The 20,899-nt window shown below is 44.0% G+C and overlaps 1 protein-coding gene across 1 annotated transcript; it reads left to right on the forward strand.

The window, feature by feature from the left end:
- Window positions 1-6,754: 6,754 nt before the first annotated feature.
- Window positions 6,755-20,766, forward strand: LOC142218564 (protein SSUH2 homolog). Its single transcript, XM_075287362.1, has 13 exons — window positions 6,755-6,877; window positions 10,129-10,187; window positions 11,081-11,383; window positions 13,384-13,453; window positions 15,057-15,186; window positions 15,335-15,395; window positions 15,761-15,885; window positions 16,234-16,296; window positions 17,442-17,521; window positions 18,068-18,160; window positions 18,344-18,449; window positions 19,790-19,897; window positions 20,229-20,766. The coding sequence occupies exons 1-13, from the start codon at window positions 6,855-6,857 to the stop codon at window positions 20,367-20,369; spliced, it is 1,362 nt and encodes a 453-aa protein (XP_075143463.1). The 5' UTR covers window positions 6,755-6,854; the 3' UTR covers window positions 20,370-20,766.
- The last annotated feature ends 133 nt before the right edge of the window (window positions 20,767-20,899 follow it).

Raw genomic sequence — 20,899 nt, forward strand, 5'->3', positions numbered from 1 at the left:
GAGTGGATTAAGGATTAGCAAACCCCCTGACTTCCATCACACAACCTCAGCTACATAACTTCCTGTTTCACCAATAGGGGGCGCTCTCTGCATGCACATCCTCAGGGGATCCTGATCAGAGAAGAAACACTGACCTCTTAGGGGTGCAATCGTCTCATGTTTGGACTGGGCTCTGAGCGCCATCACCTGCTGTGGATTCTAGACTTGGGGGGTCAGATCTAGCAGGGGCGTAACAGGTGCCCCCTCCTTATCACCCATAACCATCACTATCAAGAATTAGCTGTAGGGATGAAGTAGGGGCCCTGGACAAAGGATTGCATCAGGACCCACAAGACCTAGTTACACCACTGGATATAGGCTCTCCCTGGTGTGGGTCCAGTAGGTGGCGCTGCCTTGGGTGTGTTAGCTGTGCGGTTTGGCAGGGTCACACCTAACACACCCGCTGTCTTGGTAATTGTTGTTGCAGTGTGGTCCAAACCACAGTAACTAAATCCGCCTCTGCCAAATGTAACCCAATCCCAAACCAGCCTGGTCTGATGTGGACAAGGGGGTGGAGCCCAGACTTTCCTGTAGCTTGCGTATATTTTCATAGTCAGTGCTATGGTTGCCTTAGGTCAGGATTCCCAGAGGAGTCATCACCAGACTATAGGGCACTGTATATGAAGCTGAGGAGTCATCACCAGACTATAGGGCACTGTATATGAAGCTCAGGAGTCATCAACAGACTATAGGACACTGTATATGAAGCTCAGGAGTCATCACCAGACTATAGGACACTGTATATGAAGCTCAGGAGTCATCACCAGACTATAGGACACTGTATATGAAGCTCAGGAGTCATCACCAGACTATAGGACACTGTATATGAAGCTCAGGAGTCATCACCAGACTATAGGACACTGTATATGAAGCTCAGGAGTCATCACCAGACTATAGGACACTGTATATGAAGCTGAGGAGTCATCACCAGACTATAGGACACTGTATATGAAGCTGAGGAGTCATCACCAGACTATAGGACACTGTATATGAAGCTCAGGAGTCATCACCAGTCTATAGGACACTGTATATGAAGCTCAGGAGTCATCACCAGACTATAGGACACTGTATATGAAGCTCAGGAGTCATCACCAGACTATACGACACTGTATATGAAGCTGAGGAGTCATCACCAGACTATAGGACACTGTATATGAAGCTCAGGAGTCATCACCAGTCTATAGGACACTGTATATGAAGCTCAGGAGTCATCACCAGACTATAGGACACTGTATATGAAGCTCAGGAGTCATCACCAGACTATAGGACACTGTATATGAAGCTCAGGAGTCATCACCAGACTATAGGACACTGTATATGAAGCTCAGGAGTCAACACCAGACTATAGGACACTGTATATGAAGCTCAGGAGTCATCACCAGACTATAGGACACTGTATATGAAGCTCAGGAGTCATCACCAGACTATAGGACACTGTATATGAAGCTGAGGAGTCATCACCAGACTATAGGACACTGTATATGAAGCTCAGGAGTCAACACCAGACTATAGGACACTGTATATGAAGCCGAGGAGTCATCACCAGACTATAGGACACTGTATATGAAGCCGAGGAGTCATCACCAGACTATAGGACACTGTATATGAAGCTGAGGAGTCATCACCAGACTATAGGACACTGTATATGAAGCTCAGGAGTCATCACCAGTCTATAGGACACTGTATATGAAGCTGAGGAGTCATCACCAGACTATAGGACACTGTATATGAAGCTCAGGAGTCATCACCAGACTATAGGACACTGTATATGAAGCTCAGGAGTCATCACCAGACTATAGGACACTGTATATGAAGCTGAGGAGTCATCACCAGACTATAGGACACTGTATATGAAGCTCAGGAGTCATCACCAGACTATAGGACACTGTATATGAAGCTGAGGAGTCATCACCAGACTATAGGATACTGTATATGAAGCTCAGGAGTCATCACCAGACTATAGGACACTGTATATGAAGCTGAGGAGTCATCACCAGACTATAGGACACTGTATATGAAGCTCAGGAGTCATCACCAGTCTATAGGACACTGTATATGAAGCTCAGGAGTCATCACCAGACTATAGGACACTGTATATGAAGCTCAGGAGTCATCACCAGACTATACGACACTGTATATGAAGCTGAGGAGTCATCACCAGACTATAGGACACTGTATATGAAGCTCAGGAGTCATCACCAGACTATAGGACACTGTATATGAAGCTCAGGAGTCATCACCAGACTATAGGACACTGTATATGAAGCTCAGGAGTCATCACCAGACTATAGGACACTGTATATGAAGCTCAGGAGTCATCACCAGACTATAGGACACTGTATATGAAGCTCAGGAGTCATCACCAGACTATAGGACACTGTATATGAAGCTCAGGAGTCATCACCAGACTATAGGACACTGTATATCAAGCTCAGGAGTCTTCCCTAGAATATAGGACACTGTATATCAAGCTCAGGAGTCATCACCAGACTATAGGACACTGTATATGAAGCTCAGGAGTCATCACCAGACTATAGGACACTGTATATGAAGCTCAGGAGTCATCACCAGACTATAGGACACTGTATATGAAGCTGAGGAGTCATCACCAGACTATAGGACACTGTATATGAAGCTGAGGAGTCTTCCCTAGACTATAGGACACTGTATATGAAGCTCAGGAGTCATCACCAGACTATAGGACACTGTATATGAAGCTCAGGAGTCATCACCAGACTATAGGACACTGTATATGAAGCTCAGGAGTCATCACCAGACTATAGGACACTGTATATGAAGCTGAGGAGTCATCACCAGACTATAGGATACTGTATATGAAGCTCAGGAGTCATCACCAGACTATAGGACACTGTATATGAAGCTGAGGAGTCATCACCAGACTATAGGACACTGTATATGAAGCTGAGGAGTCATCACCAGACTATAGGATACTGTATATGAAGCTGAGGAGTCATCACCAGACTATAGGGCACTGTATATGAAGCTGAGGAGTCATCACCAGACTATAGGATACTGTATATGAAGCTGAGGAGTCATCACCAGACTATAGGACACTGTATATGAAGCTCAGGAGTCATCACCAGACTATAGGACACTGTATATGAAGCTCAGGAGTCATCACCAGACTATAGGACACTGTATATGAAGCTCAGGAGTCATCACCAGACTATAGGACACTGTATATGAAGCTGAGGAGTCATCACCAGACTATAGGACACTGTATATGAAGCTCAGGAGTCATCACCAGACTATAGGACACTGTATATCAAGCTCAGGAGTCTTCCCTAGACTATAGGACACTGTATATCAAGCTCAGGAGTCATCACCAGACTATAGGACACTGTATATGAAGCTCAGGAGTCATCACCAGACTATAGGACACTGTATATGAAGCTCAGGAGTCATCACCAGACTATAGGACACTGTATATGAAGCTCAGGAGTCATCACCAGACTATAGGACACTGTATATGAAGCTCAGGAGTCATCACCAGTCTATAGGACACTGTATATGAAGCCGAGGAGTCATCACCAGACTATAGGACACTGTATATGAAGCCGAGGAGTCATCACCAGACTATAGGACACTGTATATGAAGCTCAGGAGTCATCACCAGTCTATAGGACACTGTATATGAAGCCGAGGAGTCATCACCAGACTATAGGACACTGTATATGAAGCTCAGGAGTCATCACCAGACTATAGGACACTGTATATGAAGCTGAGGAGTCATCACCAGACTATAGGACACTGTATATGAAGCTCAGGAGTCATCACCAGACTATAGGACACTGTATATGAAGCTCAGGAGTCATCACCAGACTATAGGACACTGTATATGAAGCTGAGGAGTCATCACCAGACTATAGGACACTGTATATGAAGCTCAGGAGTCATCACCAGACTATAGGACACTGTATATGAAGCTCAGGAGTCATCACCAGACTATAGGACACTGTATATGAAGCTCAGGAGTCTTCGCTAGACTATAGGACACTGTATATGAAGCTCAGGAGTCATCACCAGACTATAGGACACTGTATATGAAGCTCAGGAGTCATCACCAGACTATAGGACACTGTATATGAAGCTGAGGAGTCATCACCAGTCTATAGGACACTGTATATGAAGCTGAGGAGTCATCACCAGACTATAGGACACTGTATATCAAGCTCAGGAGTCATCACCAGACTATAGGACACTGTATATGAAGCTCAGGAGTCATCACCAGACTATACGACACTGTATATGAAGCTCAGGAGTCATCACCAGACTATAGGACACTGTATATCAAGCTCAGGAGTCATCACCAGACTATAGGACACTGTATATGAAGCTCAGGAGTCATCACCAGACTATAGGATACTGTATATCAAGCTCAGGAGTCATCACCAGACTATAGGACACTGTATATGAAGCTCAGGAGTCATCACCAGACTATAGGACACTGTATATGAAGCTCAGGAGTCATCACCAGACTATAGGGCACTGTATATGAAGCTCAGGAGTCATCACCAGACTATAGGACACTGTATATGAAGCTCAGGAGTCATCACCAGACTATAGGACACTGTATATGAAGCTGAGGAGTCATCACCAGACTATAGGATACTGTATATGAAGCTCAGGAGTCATCACCAGACTATAGGGCACTGTATATGAAGCTGAGGAGTCATCACCAGACTATAGGACACTGTATATGAAGCTCAGGAGTCATCACCAGACTATAGGACACTGTATATGAAGCTCAGGAGTCATCACCAGTCTATAGGACACTGTATATGAAGCTGAGGAGTCATCACCAGACTATAGGACACTGTATATGAAGCTCAGGAGTCATCACCAGTCTATAGGACACTGTATATGAAGCTGAGGAGTCATCACCAGACTATAGGACACTGTATATGAAGCTGAGGAGTCAACACCAGACTATAGGACACTGTATATGAAGCTGAGGAGTCTTCCCTAGACTATAGGACACTGTATATGAAGCTCAGGAGTCATCACCAGACTATAGGATACTGTATATCAAGCTCAGGAGTCATCACCAGACTATAGGACACTGTATATGAAGCTCAGGAGTCATCACCAGACTATAGGGCACTGTATATGAAGCTGAGGAGTCATCACCAGACTATAGGACACTGTATATGAAGCTCAGGAGTCATCACCAGACTATAGGACACTGTATATGAAGCTCAGGAGTCATCACCAGACTATAGGGCACTGTATATGAAGCTGAGGAGTCATCACCAGACTATAGGACACTGTATATGAAGCTGAGGAGTCATCACCAGACTATAGGACACTGTATATGAAGCTCAGGAGTCATCACCAGACTATAGGATACTGTATATGAAGCTGAGGAGTCATCACCAGACTATAGGACACTGTATATGAAGCTGAGGAGTCATCACCAGACTATAGGATACTGTATATGAAGCTCAGGAGTCATCACCAGACTATAGGGCACTGTATATGAAGCTCAGGAGTCATCACCAGACTATAGGACACTGTATATGAAGCTCAGGAGTCATCACCAGTCTATAGGACACTGTATATGAAGCTGAGGAGTCATCACCAGACTATAGGACACTGTATATGAAGCTCAGGAGTCATCACCAGTCTATAGGACACTGTATATGAAGCTGAGGAGTCATCACCAGACTATAGGATACTGTATATGAAGCTCAGGAGTCATCACCAGACTATAGGACACTGTATATGAAGCTCAGGAGTCATCACCAGACTATAGGATACTGTATATGAAGCTCAGGAGTCATCACCAGACTATAGGATACTGTATATGAAGCTCAGGAGTCATCACCAGACTATAGGACACTGTATATGAAGCTGAGGAGTCATCACCAGACTATAGGACACTGTATATGAAGCTGAGGAGTCATCACCAGACTATAGGACACTGTATATGAAGCTGAGGAGTCATCACCAGACTATAGGACACTGTATATGAAGCCGAGGAGTCATCACCAGACTATAGGGCACTGTATATGAAGCTCAGGAGTCATCACCAGACTATAGGACACTGTATATGAAGCTGAGGAGTCATCACCAGACTATAGGACACTGTATATGAAGCTGAGGAGTCATCACCAGACTATAGGACACTGTATATGAAGCCGAGGAGTCATCACCAGACTATAGGACACTGTATATGAAGCTCAGGAGTCAACACCAGACTATAGGACACTGTATATGAAGCTCAGGAGTCATCACCAGACTATAGGACACTGTATATGAAGCTCAGGAGTCATCACCAGACTATAGGACACTGTATATGAAGCTCAGGAGTCATCACCAGACTATAGGACACTGTATATGAAGCTCAGGAGTCGGCTCCATCATCTTGTGTCTGTAGAATCTTCTGTTTACTCCAAACTGATACATTTTATTTACTTTTCAGTTGTTACATTTCCCTTATATTGATACAATGTAACAAACTATCAGGACAGCAGATATTTCTGAGAATTGTTTAGACTGGATACAATGTAGCAAACCCTCAGCTGTGAGGATTCTTATATGTGTGTTTTTAGGCTCTGGGAACTTGTTGTCTTATAATTCACTGCAGATATTAGAGTCCCACCTCCTCTAATAAAGCGCAGGGGCTCAGTACTCGGGTATTGGGCAGAAATCTGCAAACAGGAACTGAAAGTATTGTGTAGCCTGCACATCATGACCCCGGCGGGCGGAGAATCACCACTATGTAATGATTCACAAGGAAGAGGAAGTGAGGAGGGGATTCGGATTCTTTGCTTCAGTCACTTTTGATAACTATGGAGGCGCACAAGGGGCTCAGGTAAGTGACACAAGGAGGTTATGTTGTTACCCCTCGTTCACATCTGTGTTGATATTCCGTCCGAGGGAATTCGCATGGGGACGACCCTGACGGAATACCAAATGCAATTGCAAGCGCTGTGCAGTAAAAGCACACGGATCCCATAGAGTAATCATGAATTGTTATTGTGAACTACTTTCCTGTCCATATCTGTGTGGAGATCTGGCGGCAAACACACGGACTCCATTGTAGTCTATGGGGATTTGTGTGTTTTTACTGCACAGTGCTTGCAATTGCGTTTGGTATTCCATCAGGGTCGTCCCCATGCGAATTCCCCGGACAGAAAATCAAGGCAGATGTGAACCAACCCTTACTGTGTATCAGTTTTACTAAGGAAACTGTTTATTTTATTTTAGCACAGGCAAGACTGGTGAATGATATTGTAGTACTACAAATACCAGCATGACATCACATGTCCAACTATAAACTAAATGTATTGTCTATTTTATATCTATAGAATACAATCTATTACTATCTGTTATCAGCCATGTCAGGAGAGGAGAGGCCGATTGTAGGACAGGGGAATACAATCTATTACTATCTGTTATCAGCCATGTCAGGAGAGGCCGACTGTAGGACAGGGGAATACAATCTATTACTATCTGTTATCAGCCATGTCAGGAGAGGAGAGGCCGACTGTAGGACAGGAGAATACAATCTATTACTATCTGTTATCAGCCAGGAGGGGAGAGGCCGACTGTAGGACAGGGGAATACAATCTATTACTATCTGTTATCAGCCATGTCAGGAGAGGAGAGGCCGACTGTAGGACAGGGGAATACAATCTATTACTATCTGTTATCAGCCAGGAGGGGAGAGGCCGACTGTAGGACAGGAGAATACAATCTATTACTATCTGTTATCAGCCATGTCAGGAGAGGAGAGGCCGACTGTAGGACAGGGGAATACAATCTATTACTATCTGTTATCAGCCATGTCAGGAGAGGAGAGGCCGACTGTAGGACAGGAGAATACAATCTATTACTATCTGTTATCAGCCATGTCAGGAGAGGAGAGGCCGACTGTAGGACAGGGGAATACAATCTATTACTATCTGTTATCAGCCATGTCAGGAGAGGAGAGGCCGACTGTAGGACAGGGGAATACAATCTATTACTATCTGTTATCAGCCATGTCAGGAGAGGAGAGGCCGACTGTAGGACAGGGGAATACAATCTATTACTATCTGTTATCAGCCATGTCAGGAGAGGAGAGGCCGACTGTAGGACAGGAGAATACAATCTATTACTATCTGTTATCAGCCATGTCAGGAGAGGAGAGGCCGACTGTAGGACAGGAGAATACAATCTATTACTATCTGTTATCAGCCATGTCAGGAGAGGCCGACTGTAGGACAGGGGAATACAATCTATTACTATCTGTTATCAGCCATGTCAGGAGAGGAGAGGCCGACTGTAGGACAGGGGAATACAATCTATTACTATCTGTTATCAGCCATGTCAGGAGGGGAGAGGCCGACTGTAGGACAGGGGAATACAATCTATTACTATCTGTTATCAGCCATGTCAGGAGAGGAGAGGCCGACTGTAGGATAGGGGAATACAATCTATTACTATCTGTTATCAGCCATGTCAGGAGGGGAGAGGCCGACTGTAGGACAGGGGAATACAATCTATTACTATCTGTTATCAGCCATGTCAGGAGAGGAGAGGCCGACTGTAGGATAGGGGAATACAATCTATTACTATCTGTTATCAGCCATGTCAGGAGGGGAGAGGCCGACTGTAGGACAGGGGAATACAATCTATTACTATCTGTTATCAGCCATGTCAGGAGAGGAGAGGCCGACTGTAGGATAGGGGAATACAATCTATTACTATCTGTTATCAGCCATGTCAGGAGAGGAGAGGCCGACTGTAGGACAGGGGAATACAATCTATTACTATCTGTTATCAGCCATGTCAGGAGAGGCCGACTGTAGGACAGGGGAATACAATCTATTACTATCTGTTATCAGCCATGTCAGGAGGGGAGAGGCCGACTGTAGGACAGGGGAATACAATCTATTACTATCTGTTATCAGCCATGTCAGGAGAGGAGAGGCCGACTGTAGGACAGGGGAATACAATCTATTACTATCTGTTATCAGCCATGTCAGGAGAGGAGAGGCCGACTGTAGGACAGGGGAATACAATCTATTACTATCTGTTATCAGCCATGTCAGGAGGGGAGAGGCCGACTGTAGGACAGGGGAATACAATCTATTACTATCTGTTATCAGCCATGTCAGGAGAGGCCGACTGTAGGACAGGGGAATACAATCTATTACTATCTGTTATCAGCCATGTCAGGAGAGGCCGACTATAGGACAGGGGAATACAATCTATTACTATCTGTTATCAGCCATGTCAGGAGAGGAGAGGCGGACTGTAGGACAGGGGAATACAATCTATTACTATCTGTTATCAGCCATGTCAGGAGAGGAGAGGCCGACTGTAGGACAGGGGAATACAATCTATTACTATCTGTTATCAGCCATGTCAGGAGAGGCCGACTGTAGGACAGGGGAATACAATCTATTACTATCTGTTATCAGCCATGTCAGGAGAGGCCGACTGTAGGACAGAGGAATACAATCTATTACTATCTGTTATCAGCCATGTCAGGAGAGGCCGACTATAGGACAGGGGAATACAATCTATTACTATCTGTTATCAGCCGCGCCTCATCATTAGTTGATATCCAGAGCTGTATAACAGGGAGATTTCCCTTTCGGCAGTCTTTCAGTGTTGGGTAAGTCTCACAAGGAGTTGGAGACTTCCTTATGACAACTCTATTAGAGTCACATGATAATCTATTATAGGGGGGGAGTGAATCTTCTGTCACATGATATTAATCTGCACTAATGTCATTAAAATGGTAAATTCTGTTCTCACCACCTTTATTATGATTCACGCTCAGGAAGTTGCAGCAGGATCCCATTACACAAGTCTGAGCGTTGGCCATTCACCTCCCCTCCCCCATGGGATGTCACCCAGATTTCCTAGAGCAGAAAGTCATGCAGCATGTTGGGAAACTTGGAATGAAGCAGAACAGTCATTCTGGGGTCTGGGAAAGCTGGGTGAAAGTCATACTAGAGACAGTACTGGTGTCATAGAAACAGAAAACAGATATTACTATGAAATAATGGATTTTATTTTTATTTAATTTTTTTTAATTAACTTCTAATTTATGTTATTTTTGTCAACCAGGGCACCAAACTATGGCACGATGGGGCAGCCGTTTGATCCCAGTTACCTGATGGCTACAGGTATGATCGGCGACAGAATCCTCCGGCCGGCTGGAAGTTCATCCATTGATTTTATTTCAATTCCTCTCCATCCTCAAGATCTCTGCTTGCTGTCAGTGAATGAGAACATTCTTATTTACATCCAATGGTGGAAAACTGGTCGGGGTCCTGTCTTCTGGTTTCCTGCCTCGCTTGTTTTGATACTCTGTTACAATGTATCAGTGCAGGTAAAATGTATCAGTCTGGAGCTCAGGACAGGAGAGACATTTCTGCACCTGATCTCTTCATCTCTGAGGATTGTCCACACTGATACATTGTAACAAACTTTATTGAAACCAGTAAAAGAAGCAGGTTTAGCAGAGTTTATTGCACTGTGTGTGGTCCCATTCACTTCATGATCTGAGCGTATCCGGCTGTTGGATATTAATACAGAGATGAGGATAGCAGAGGGCCCAGGCCATTCTGGGTAAATTACTAATCCAGAGTCTTCAGAAGGGATAGAGGGGTATGTAGGGGGACAGAGGGGTTCAACAGCAGGTTATTCCCTCTCCCCTTTCAGAACACATGCACTCTTGGCAGAACCCAACCTGCGTGTACACGGGGGTCAGAAAGGAGAGCTGTTGGTCTAATGAGCAGTCAGCTGACATCTATAAGCACAAGGCCAGTCTGAGGATTATGCTACCATATATTCATTATAGTGGGTTTTCCCGGCCAATGTAAATGTAGTCTTAGTCTTATGGACCACAGGTTTCTGCTTGGGGCGTAGACACACGATGCAGTACAGGCAGTGCATCACTCCGCAGCATTGTTTGATTATTACCTGCGCATTCTTGTAGGTAAACTTGGGGTGGGAACAAGAATGGGTTCTTCTCTTCCTGTATAAACTCTATCTCTGTTTGTGTTCTGCTCCACAGATAAAGCCATGGCTCCAGCAGGGATGAATCCAGCGATGGGACCAGCAGGGATGAATCCGGCGATGGGACCAGCAGGGATGAATCCGGCGATGGGACCAGCAGGGATGAATCCGGCAATGGGACCAGCAGGGATGAATCCAGTGATGGGACCAGCAGGGATGAATCCGGCGATGGGACCAGCGGGGATGAATCCAGCTGGGGCTCCTCTTACTAATCCCGCAGTCCTTACTGATGGTGCAACAGCGCCCCCCTCTGAGTGGGAGACTATTCCAGGGTATGAAGCGATGGGTGGCGATGATGGCGGTAAGTGGGCTGTGGGCACTTACTTTTATTTATGTGTTTGGTTAATGTAGTTTAAGGATCTTCTGTATTTGCTCCCCCCCCCCCTTTTATTTAGGTTTAGCCCCTTTTTCTTGTACATAATAGCGATCTATATATTATTGTTTGGTTATGGCTGTCATACCATTAGGTTCCTGTAGGGGCGCTGCAGGCAAAACAAAAACTCATATCAGGAGTTGTAATTGTCTGGACAGAGAAGGATTTCACTATAATTCTTCTACAATACAGGATAAGACTGCAGCGGATACAATGAGTCTTGTCACAATCACCCAGCTTTCCTAGTATAGCAGAAGTGATGGTGAATGACGCTCACATGACCTCTTACTCGTGTTCTCGAATTATTCTGGATGAATGTCGCCTTTTATGAAGTTTTATGAGAAGTTTTATGCTACAGATTAGGGAGACGCGGATTCAGTCCTTCGATACTGTGAAATCCTCTCCTTCCTCCTCCTGTGCAGGGTTTATGCGCCAGGTTGTTTCCACACACGGCCTCTATATTATAGTGTTAGTGTATGGCGCCTCTATATGGCACTGCTCTATGGTACCTGTTTGGCGCTTGGTTTTCCACTCTGATACACACGTGGACAACATTTTTGGTCCCCCCCTCGTTTAATGAAGGAAAACCCCACAATGGTCACAGAAATAACTGGAATCTGACAATAGTAATAAGAAATGAAATGAATAAATGAAGGTCAGACTTTGCTTTTCGCTCCTGACACGGCCTGGACAGACATGACAATTCCCGTTACTTAATATTTTGTTGCACCTTTTGGGGCAATCGCTGCGATGAGACGATTCCTGTAACTGTCAGTGAGACTTCTGCCCCTCTCCGCAGGGATTTTGGGCCGCTCTTCTGCTCCAGTTGTCTCGGGTGTGAAGGGGTCTTTGGTTATTTGGTTATTATTACTTTTGTCAGATTCCGGTTATTTCCGGGACCATTGTGGGGTTTTCTTTCATTAAACGAGGGGAACAGCAATTTTGTCCACGTGTCTATATAATCTGATCACCTTGTATACGGAATGTAGATGACACTCAGGGGGTTAAAGGTGAATACTGCGCACAGATCTGGTGAACGCGGGGTCACTTACCGCTGGAGCGGCTGTACATATGGCAGATGGTATCAAACAAGCCCAAGATGCCCCACCCAAGCTAGGAATACAAGGGTGGGGATGGGGGGCGGGGTGACTCCTATTATCAGAGATTAGGGGGAGGGGATGTTTATGGCTTGGTGTAAAGTCCAGGCGCCCTGGATAAAGCTGCAATATCCAGTCACTAGTATATCTCACAATGTAGAGACCGGAGGTATCTCATTACTGTGCATTGTGTTCTTCCTCCTGCAAATATATAAATGATGTAATTTACATTCTTGGTCACTCAGGCTGAAGAGTCCAGTGGGCGGTCCTGGGGAATGATTGACGGTCATGCTTGTACACACAGCGCCAGTTGTCAGTCAGTTAGTAGGCGGTATTACATCATGTGCTGCATTTGGTGAAAGCGGCGCCATTACTGAATATCTCATGTATTGGAATGGAGATAAGCGGTGCAAATATAAGCAGAGTCTGATTCAATATATAATAGCATGATGGGCCCTATAGGGTGTACCCCAATAAAGATGAGCGGCGCCCCTGCTAAGCGGCATCATCATGGCTTGTACATTACAGGGGATATATTGGGCAGGTCATAGGGGATTTATGTAATCCCTTACGGACCTTCTCACAGCTGAGGGTTTGTGACAATTGTCTCGTCTACACAAACTCCTGTGAGCTGAACAGTTTGCTGATGTTTCCTTTACAGGATTGTGTAGACAGGATAGAAGTGTAACAAACCCTCAGCTGTGAGCAGTGTGGGGTCTAACCAAGTGTTTAACCTCTGGCTCAGGGATGTTGAGTGCGGCTCTGCACCTGTTACTGACCCTGACCTGTGAGATATCATTTGTCTAATACAGGACTTTCTGCCCTTTACAGGTAATTTCCCGCCTCCACCATATCCAGGACCGACCCCTGACCCCGCACCGACACCTGACAACAGCTGGACGTAAGAGAACCCTAGTGTCATGTACATGGCAGAAGCAAGGGGCACAAGTACCAGCAGATACCCTGGGGCAGAATAGATTAGGGGGAGACTAATATTCACAAGATCAACCCCATGATGGTGTGACCTCTGACCTGTGGCTATTCAGCTGCAAGACCACAACTACAACTATCAGCATGTCCTGACAGCCTAGTTCATACTGTAACACCCAGGGGTATTGACCTGATTGTGGCCAACATGATGCTGCTGTAGTAATACTGTATATACAATGAGGGATATGATGCTGTAGTAATACTGTATATACACTGACAGACATGATGCTGTAGTAATACTGTATATACACTGACAGACATGATGATAGGAGGCTATAATAATACTGTGGAGATGAGATAATGTAGTAATACTGCATATACAATGAGGGATATGATGCTGTAGTAATACTGTATATACACTGGATATGATGCTGTAGTAATACTGTATATACACTGACATATACGATGCTGTAGTAATACTGTATATACACTGACAGATGTGATGAAATTAGGCTATAATAATACTGTATAAACAGTGGAGATGAGATAATGTAATACTGCATATACAATGAGGGATATGATGCTGTAGTAATACTGTATATACACTGGATATGATGCTGTAGTAATACTGTATATACAATGAGGGATATGATGCTGTAATAATACTGTATATACACTGGATATGATGCTGTAGTAATACTGTATATACACTGGATATGATGCTGTAGTAATACTGTATATACACTGGATATGATGCTGTAGTAATGCTGGATATACATCGGATATGATGCTGTAATAATACTGTATATACACTGGATATGATGCTGTAGTAATACTGTATATGCACTAACAGACATGATGATAGGAGGGTATAATAATACTGTGGAGATGAGATAATGTAGTAATACTGCATATACAATGAGGGATATGATGCTGTAGTAATACTGTATATACAATGAGGGATATGATGCTGTAGTAATACTGTATATACACTGACAGATATGATGCTGTAGTAATGCTGTATATACACTGGATATGATGCTGTAGTAATACTGTATATACACTGGATATGATGCTGTAGTAATACTGTATATACACTGGATATGATGCTGTAGTAATACTGTATATGCACTGACGGACATGATGATAGGAGGCTATAATAATACTGTGTATACACTGATGGACAACATGATGCTACTGTAGTAATACTGTATATCCATTGATGGACAACATGATGCTACTGTAGTAATACTGTATATCCATTGATGGACAACATGATGCTACTGTAGTAATACTGTATATCCATTGATGGACAACATGATGCTACTGTAGTAATACTGTATATCCATTGATGGACAACATGATGCTACTGTAGTAATACTGTATATCCATTGATGGAGATGAGATGCTACTGTAGTAATACTGTATATCCATTGATGGAGATGAGATGATGCTGTAGTAATACTGTACAAGACAACATGATGCTACTGTACTAATACTGTGTGTGTATATAATATGTATTTAATGGCTGTATCCATATCACTGATTTTGCTTTGCTGCCGCCATATTTGCAGAATTCCATCGATCTCAGAAAACGAAGCTAGAAAAGCACTGATGGACTACGTCAAGAGTAAATGCTGCTACCGCTCCGCCGCGGCCCAGGAGATGGACTTCCATGAGCTCCGCCCCTTTAATACTTACAGGGTGTGTAGACTTGTGCACATGTCCTCACCTCCTCCCTTAATGGGGCCGCTTTGCCATTACAGACTGCCAGACTTCATAGTTTTGGTGTTTCGATGACGTTAGTCACATGATCACATCTGTAATACGTCACTTTGTCCTTCATTTTTAGTTTCGACTGGAGACATTCACAGAGTCCCGGACATGTAAATGGGTGACCAGACCGTACCATGGTCAGTATGTAATGGGGGTTACCAATGCTGCTTGGTGCTCAGCACTTCTGTCCTGGGGGTCTGGGTTGTAGTATAAGCAGCGCTACATACACAGTACATAGAATCGGCATGTTTGTTTCCTTGTATTTTGGATACTTTCCTCCTTTGCCCTCACTCATTGATTTGCTCCTGATTCCCAACCATATTACATTAACCCTGTATCTCCAGGTGATATTATAGTATTGTAGTGATTGCCCCCTAGTGGCTGAAACAGACACTGCTACTTGCTTCATACAGAGTATTTACAAATGTATTAGTAATGTAACTGTATACCAGACATATAAAACACTTCTGACTCGCGATCCTCCCCTTGTCATTGCCATCAGGTCAGGCTGTGGACTCGCCAGTATTTGGGATTCCTCCTCAGCCCTGGGATATTCCCATCCAGGTCCCAACGATGTTCAAAGATGAGAAAATGAACATGCCTGTCCCCCATACATCTACCCTGAAGGTAAAAGGATTAACTATCGAGGTGCCAGTTCGTGCCTCCCCCTCATATCCCAGGATAAGAGCACCCAATAGTTTTTGGGTCCCTTTATCTCCTCGTGGAACTGGAGCCTTCACCTTCTCACAAGCCCCATAGCAGAGGGGTGGAAGATTTGTTACAATTGTATCCAGCCTATGCGATCCTCTGACTCCAGACTGATACATTATACTGCAGTGATACATTGTAACAGTCTGCACCTCCGTGACCACTGCCCCATGGTTGGCGTCTATATGCCATAGCTTTGTTCTTCTTTTCTTCCACCCTGCAGAGTACTGACTATACTGACTATATCCGCATCATCTGTTATTTCAGGCTTGTCCTCAATGCCTGGGAATCTGCAGAACAGTCTGCAAGAAATGTCACGGAACAAGCCGGGTGAGTGCGATAAATATGATATATGTGTAATACAGAGGACCTATAGATTCATGAGATTACGCTCATATATTGCACTTTCTACAATGGTATTCCAGAACCCTGGAAAAACAAGCCCAAGTCACTGTATTACGTCGGGATCCCTGTCAGCTTGTGATATGCGGGAGATGACTTTTTCCCATAGGAATGCATTGACCAGCGTTGACTGGCCGAATGCCATACAGAGTACAGCCAATCAACGCTGGTTCTGCCGGAGGTGCATCTGTGAGGAGGCAGAACCAGCGTTGATTGGCCGAATGCTGTATTCTGTATGGCATTCGGCCAATCAACGTTGGTCAATGCATTCCTATGCCGAGATGTAGCAGTGCTGGCCGTGCGCTCAGCTTGGCAACACCGGAGATGTGAACCCTGCTGCACACTCAGCTCTGCTGCATCAGAGATGCACTGAACCCGAATGCTGTACATTGTATGGCATTTGGCCAATCAACGCTGGTCAATGCATTCCTATGGGAAAAAGTCAGCTCCCGCATATTGCAAGCTGACAGGGATCCTGACCAGATAGAGCCCCAAAGAGCTGGGTGAGTGACATTCCCCCCTAAATAAAGGTAATCCCTAGCTAACCCTGCCTGTACATCTGTCCCTGTCTCACAATCACATATGAACCAGATATTAAATCCACTATTCGTATAAATTGGAGGTCACCTGATTTCGGTAGCGAATTACTTTTTCCGATTTTTTTTCACTGCCTCTGTTGTCGTAGTTCCTGTCCCACCTCCCCTGCACAGTTATTGGTGCAAAAAAACGCTCCAGGGAAGGTGGGAGGGGATACGAATTTTTAGTGAGTTTGCCACCTGGTGTTCGACTGGAATCGAACACCTCGAACAGCCTGATATCCGATCGAACATGTACTCGATGGAACGCTGTTCGCTCATCTCTAGTGAACACAACCCTAGAACCTTTTAGTAACATTGCTTACCCCTCAGATATTTAACCAGTCATTTACTAGACTTACAGTCCGATCAGCCACTAAAAATGTCTACAAATCGTTTAGAATCTGAAATAATAAGAGTATTGATCTCCAGCTCGCTGATCCTCTGCCGTTCCTGCCCTGGTAATGTCTTTCATGGTTCCTCTTTGCTCTCTTGCAGGTGAGGTGCTGGGTTTGCAATGGGACCGGGCGCCGTTTCGATGACACATGTCACCACTGCAGGGGACAAACAACAGAAAGGTGGGCAGAGAATGAATGTAATGAGGCAGCGAGGCAGAACCCCATAATGTGAGACCGTCAGCGAGTCCTACAGATAATAAGGGATCAGTCAGCAATAGTCAGCAGTCAGCGCTCTCTCTGCGGTTTCTGTAACCCCCATAGACGTCAGTAGAGAGACCCCTTGACCAATCTTCTTACTTTTATGACCAAGGATTAAAGGAGACCAGTTCTAGGGTATGTGAAGCTTTGCATCATTTACTGTATGGCTCTGCTACATGAAATATAATACATGGCATACCGGTATCACCACTGCTGGATTAGATAACAGAAGATCTTGTAGCTGGCCAGGCACATGGGTCTGCATAGTAGCTGTATACACAGAACGACTGGAAATATTTCATTGCAAAGTTGCTTCCGTTTCTATCGTCACTTCACCTGTTACAGAAGTCTACATTCCCTTTAACATGGTCTTAGCAGCTCATGACATCCGGACCTCCGACCTTGTTATCCAGGAGGGGAACTCTCATCATCCCCTTCACCATCTTCCCATCGTCTTTTTGTTCACAGCTGCACGACTTGTAACGTCAGTGGATATGAGAAGTGCACGGGCTGCTCTGGGCGAGGACAGATCCTGAACTACATCCAGCTGAACGTCACATGGTGAGGATGGGGGTGATAGTCTGCAGAGGAGGACCTAGGGGCAGTCATTGCTGGAATCCATTATCATGTGTCACTATCATTGTGCTGTAGAATAGTGATGGGTGTTGTGGCCAAGATCACCATGGAGGCCGAGAATAAATCACATTCCCATTTCTGACTATTATATTGTCTCTTCTCATTCAGGAAGAATAACATTTATGAGTTTGTCGCTGATCACAATTCAGAGTTTCCTACAGATCTGTTCAAGAAGGTCAATGGAGAGAAAATCTTCACAGATGAGCAAATGCTGGTGAGAAGAGCCACATACTATAGGAGATATAGATACTGCATATATAGAGGTACTATAGGAGATATAGATACTGTATATAGAGATACTATAGGAGATATAGAAACTGTATATATAGAGGTACTATAGGAGATATAGATACTGCATATATAGAGGTACTATAGGAGATATAGATACTGTATATAGAGATACTATAGGAGATATAGAAACTGTATATATAGAGGTACTATAGGAGATATAGATACTGTATATAGAGATACTATAGGAGATATAGAAACTGTATATATAGAGGTACTATAGGAGATATAGATACTGTATATAGAGAGATACTGTAGGAGATATAATAGATAGATAGGAGATAGAGTAGTAGTGATATATAGATCCTGTACATATAGAGATACTGCAGGAGATATACTATAGATACAGTAGAGAGATATGATAGATATACTATAGATACTATACATAGGTATATGTGTCAGTCCGCTGGGTAATACAGAGGCTTCTCCACAATAAGATATAGTCAGACACAATCTGTAGAGGATCTTCTGCGGTGTCGACGCCAGACTGTAAATCTGTAAAGCAAAAGGGAAGTGAAAAAGAGAAGAAGGAGCCGGCGGTGAGAAGTGAGCGCAACATAGACGTAAGTATAACTTTTATTATTCCTGTTAAGTGATAGTTAATGAAGACGTATAATGTAGGGGTGACCTGTCATATATATCAGGGTATAGGGGAATATATGTGACTAGACCTGAGGATGTACAGTATATAGCTGTCTATATGATCTATGGATAGAATGATGATAAACCAAGGAGTTCTAGAGATACATTTCTCCTCTGTGTATCATTATTATTCTATCCATAGATCATATAGACAGCTATATACTGTACATCCTCAGGTCTAGTCACATATATTCCCCTATACCCTGATATATATGACAGGTCTCCCCTACATTATACGCCTACATTTATTATCTTGTAACAAGAATAAGTTACATTTACGTCTATGTTGCGCTCACTTCTCACCGCCGGTTCCCTCTTCTCTTTCGCTTCCTTTTTGCTTGACTTAGATATGATAGCTATATATATATATATATATATATATATATATATATATATATATATATATATATATACACTACACATAGATACTGGGGATGGATAGATCCATCACGGGTATACTGAAGATAGACACTATAGATAGATACTGCTGTTAGATAGACTATAGATACTGTACACAGAAGTAGCTGGTGCAGATCCATAGACACTATGTGTGTATATATATATATATATATATATATATATCTCGCTGTATTACATGTGATCGGATCTTTCTTTTCATTCTAGTTGTCTCCTTTGGTGAATTTCCCGGCGCAGTCCATAAACCAGGCTTCCCAGAATGCCTTGCAGCAGCATCGCACCCAGTTTTTCTCTACAAGCCGGGTGCTTAGACAGGTGAGTGACGTCACAGATATAGTAACACTGAGAACAGCGACATTGTATCCGCAACGTCTTCAGACACTTTCACTTTATCCATATTTTGTGAAAATGAAAAACCCCTGAATCCCCCCTCAGCCCCCCATGATGAGAGCGCGCACATTTATTACCAAGCTATTGCTCAGACATCAGTATTGTGGCCCTTCGCTGCGACACTTTGCTATTCCCGGCTGTCTCTATTAGACCGGTAGACCACACATGACCTAGGGGGCCCGGGGCTGGCTGGGGGCCCTCGCCTTCATTCCCCTCCCGGTATGTCGGTGCACTGACTATTTCCCTGTTTCTGTAGAGACACAGCATCGAGTGGCTGCCGCTCACCAAGGTGGAGTATATGTGGAGGGGGAAGCGCTACGACTACTTTGTATACGGAAAAGAGAATGAAGTATATACGGACAACTATCCTCAGACGTGCTGCTGCACGGTCATGTGACGTGGACCCCGCACAGAACACAACACCCTTTGTCTATTTCCTTTGTGCTCCTCATGGGCGGAGCCAGTGATGTCCCAGCAGATCACATGACCAGCATAAAGTGACAGAGCTGCAGAGGATTATGGGAGCCCATGGCCTATTATACAACATATTATACATCATACTCTTCACTCCCGGTTATAGGATGGCTTTGCCTTTCCGATACTTCTTGTGCATAAATAAAGTCACTTGTGTCCGTTTTATCTTAATTGTGACCGCACGTAATTAATTACACGTCACTCATTGTCGGTGGTTGTTAATAATGACACAATTCCATGGTCATGTGATCCCCGGTGACAATGAAGACAATGCTTTCACTATATTGGGGCTTAAAGGGACGTGCACACAATAAAGGATCTGAACGTTATATAATCCGTCCAGCGCCAGTTATAGAAACATTTGTATCAGATTTTAGGATTGTTTGCACCAAATACAAAGTTTTTCTGTACCAGTGAATGTAAAATAGAAAATGAAACATCTTTGTAAAGAGT

This window comes from Leptodactylus fuscus, chromosome 9 (genome assembly GCF_031893055.1).
Source record: "Leptodactylus fuscus isolate aLepFus1 chromosome 9, aLepFus1.hap2, whole genome shotgun sequence".
Classification (NCBI taxonomy): Eukaryota; Metazoa; Chordata; class Amphibia; order Anura; family Leptodactylidae; genus Leptodactylus; species Leptodactylus fuscus.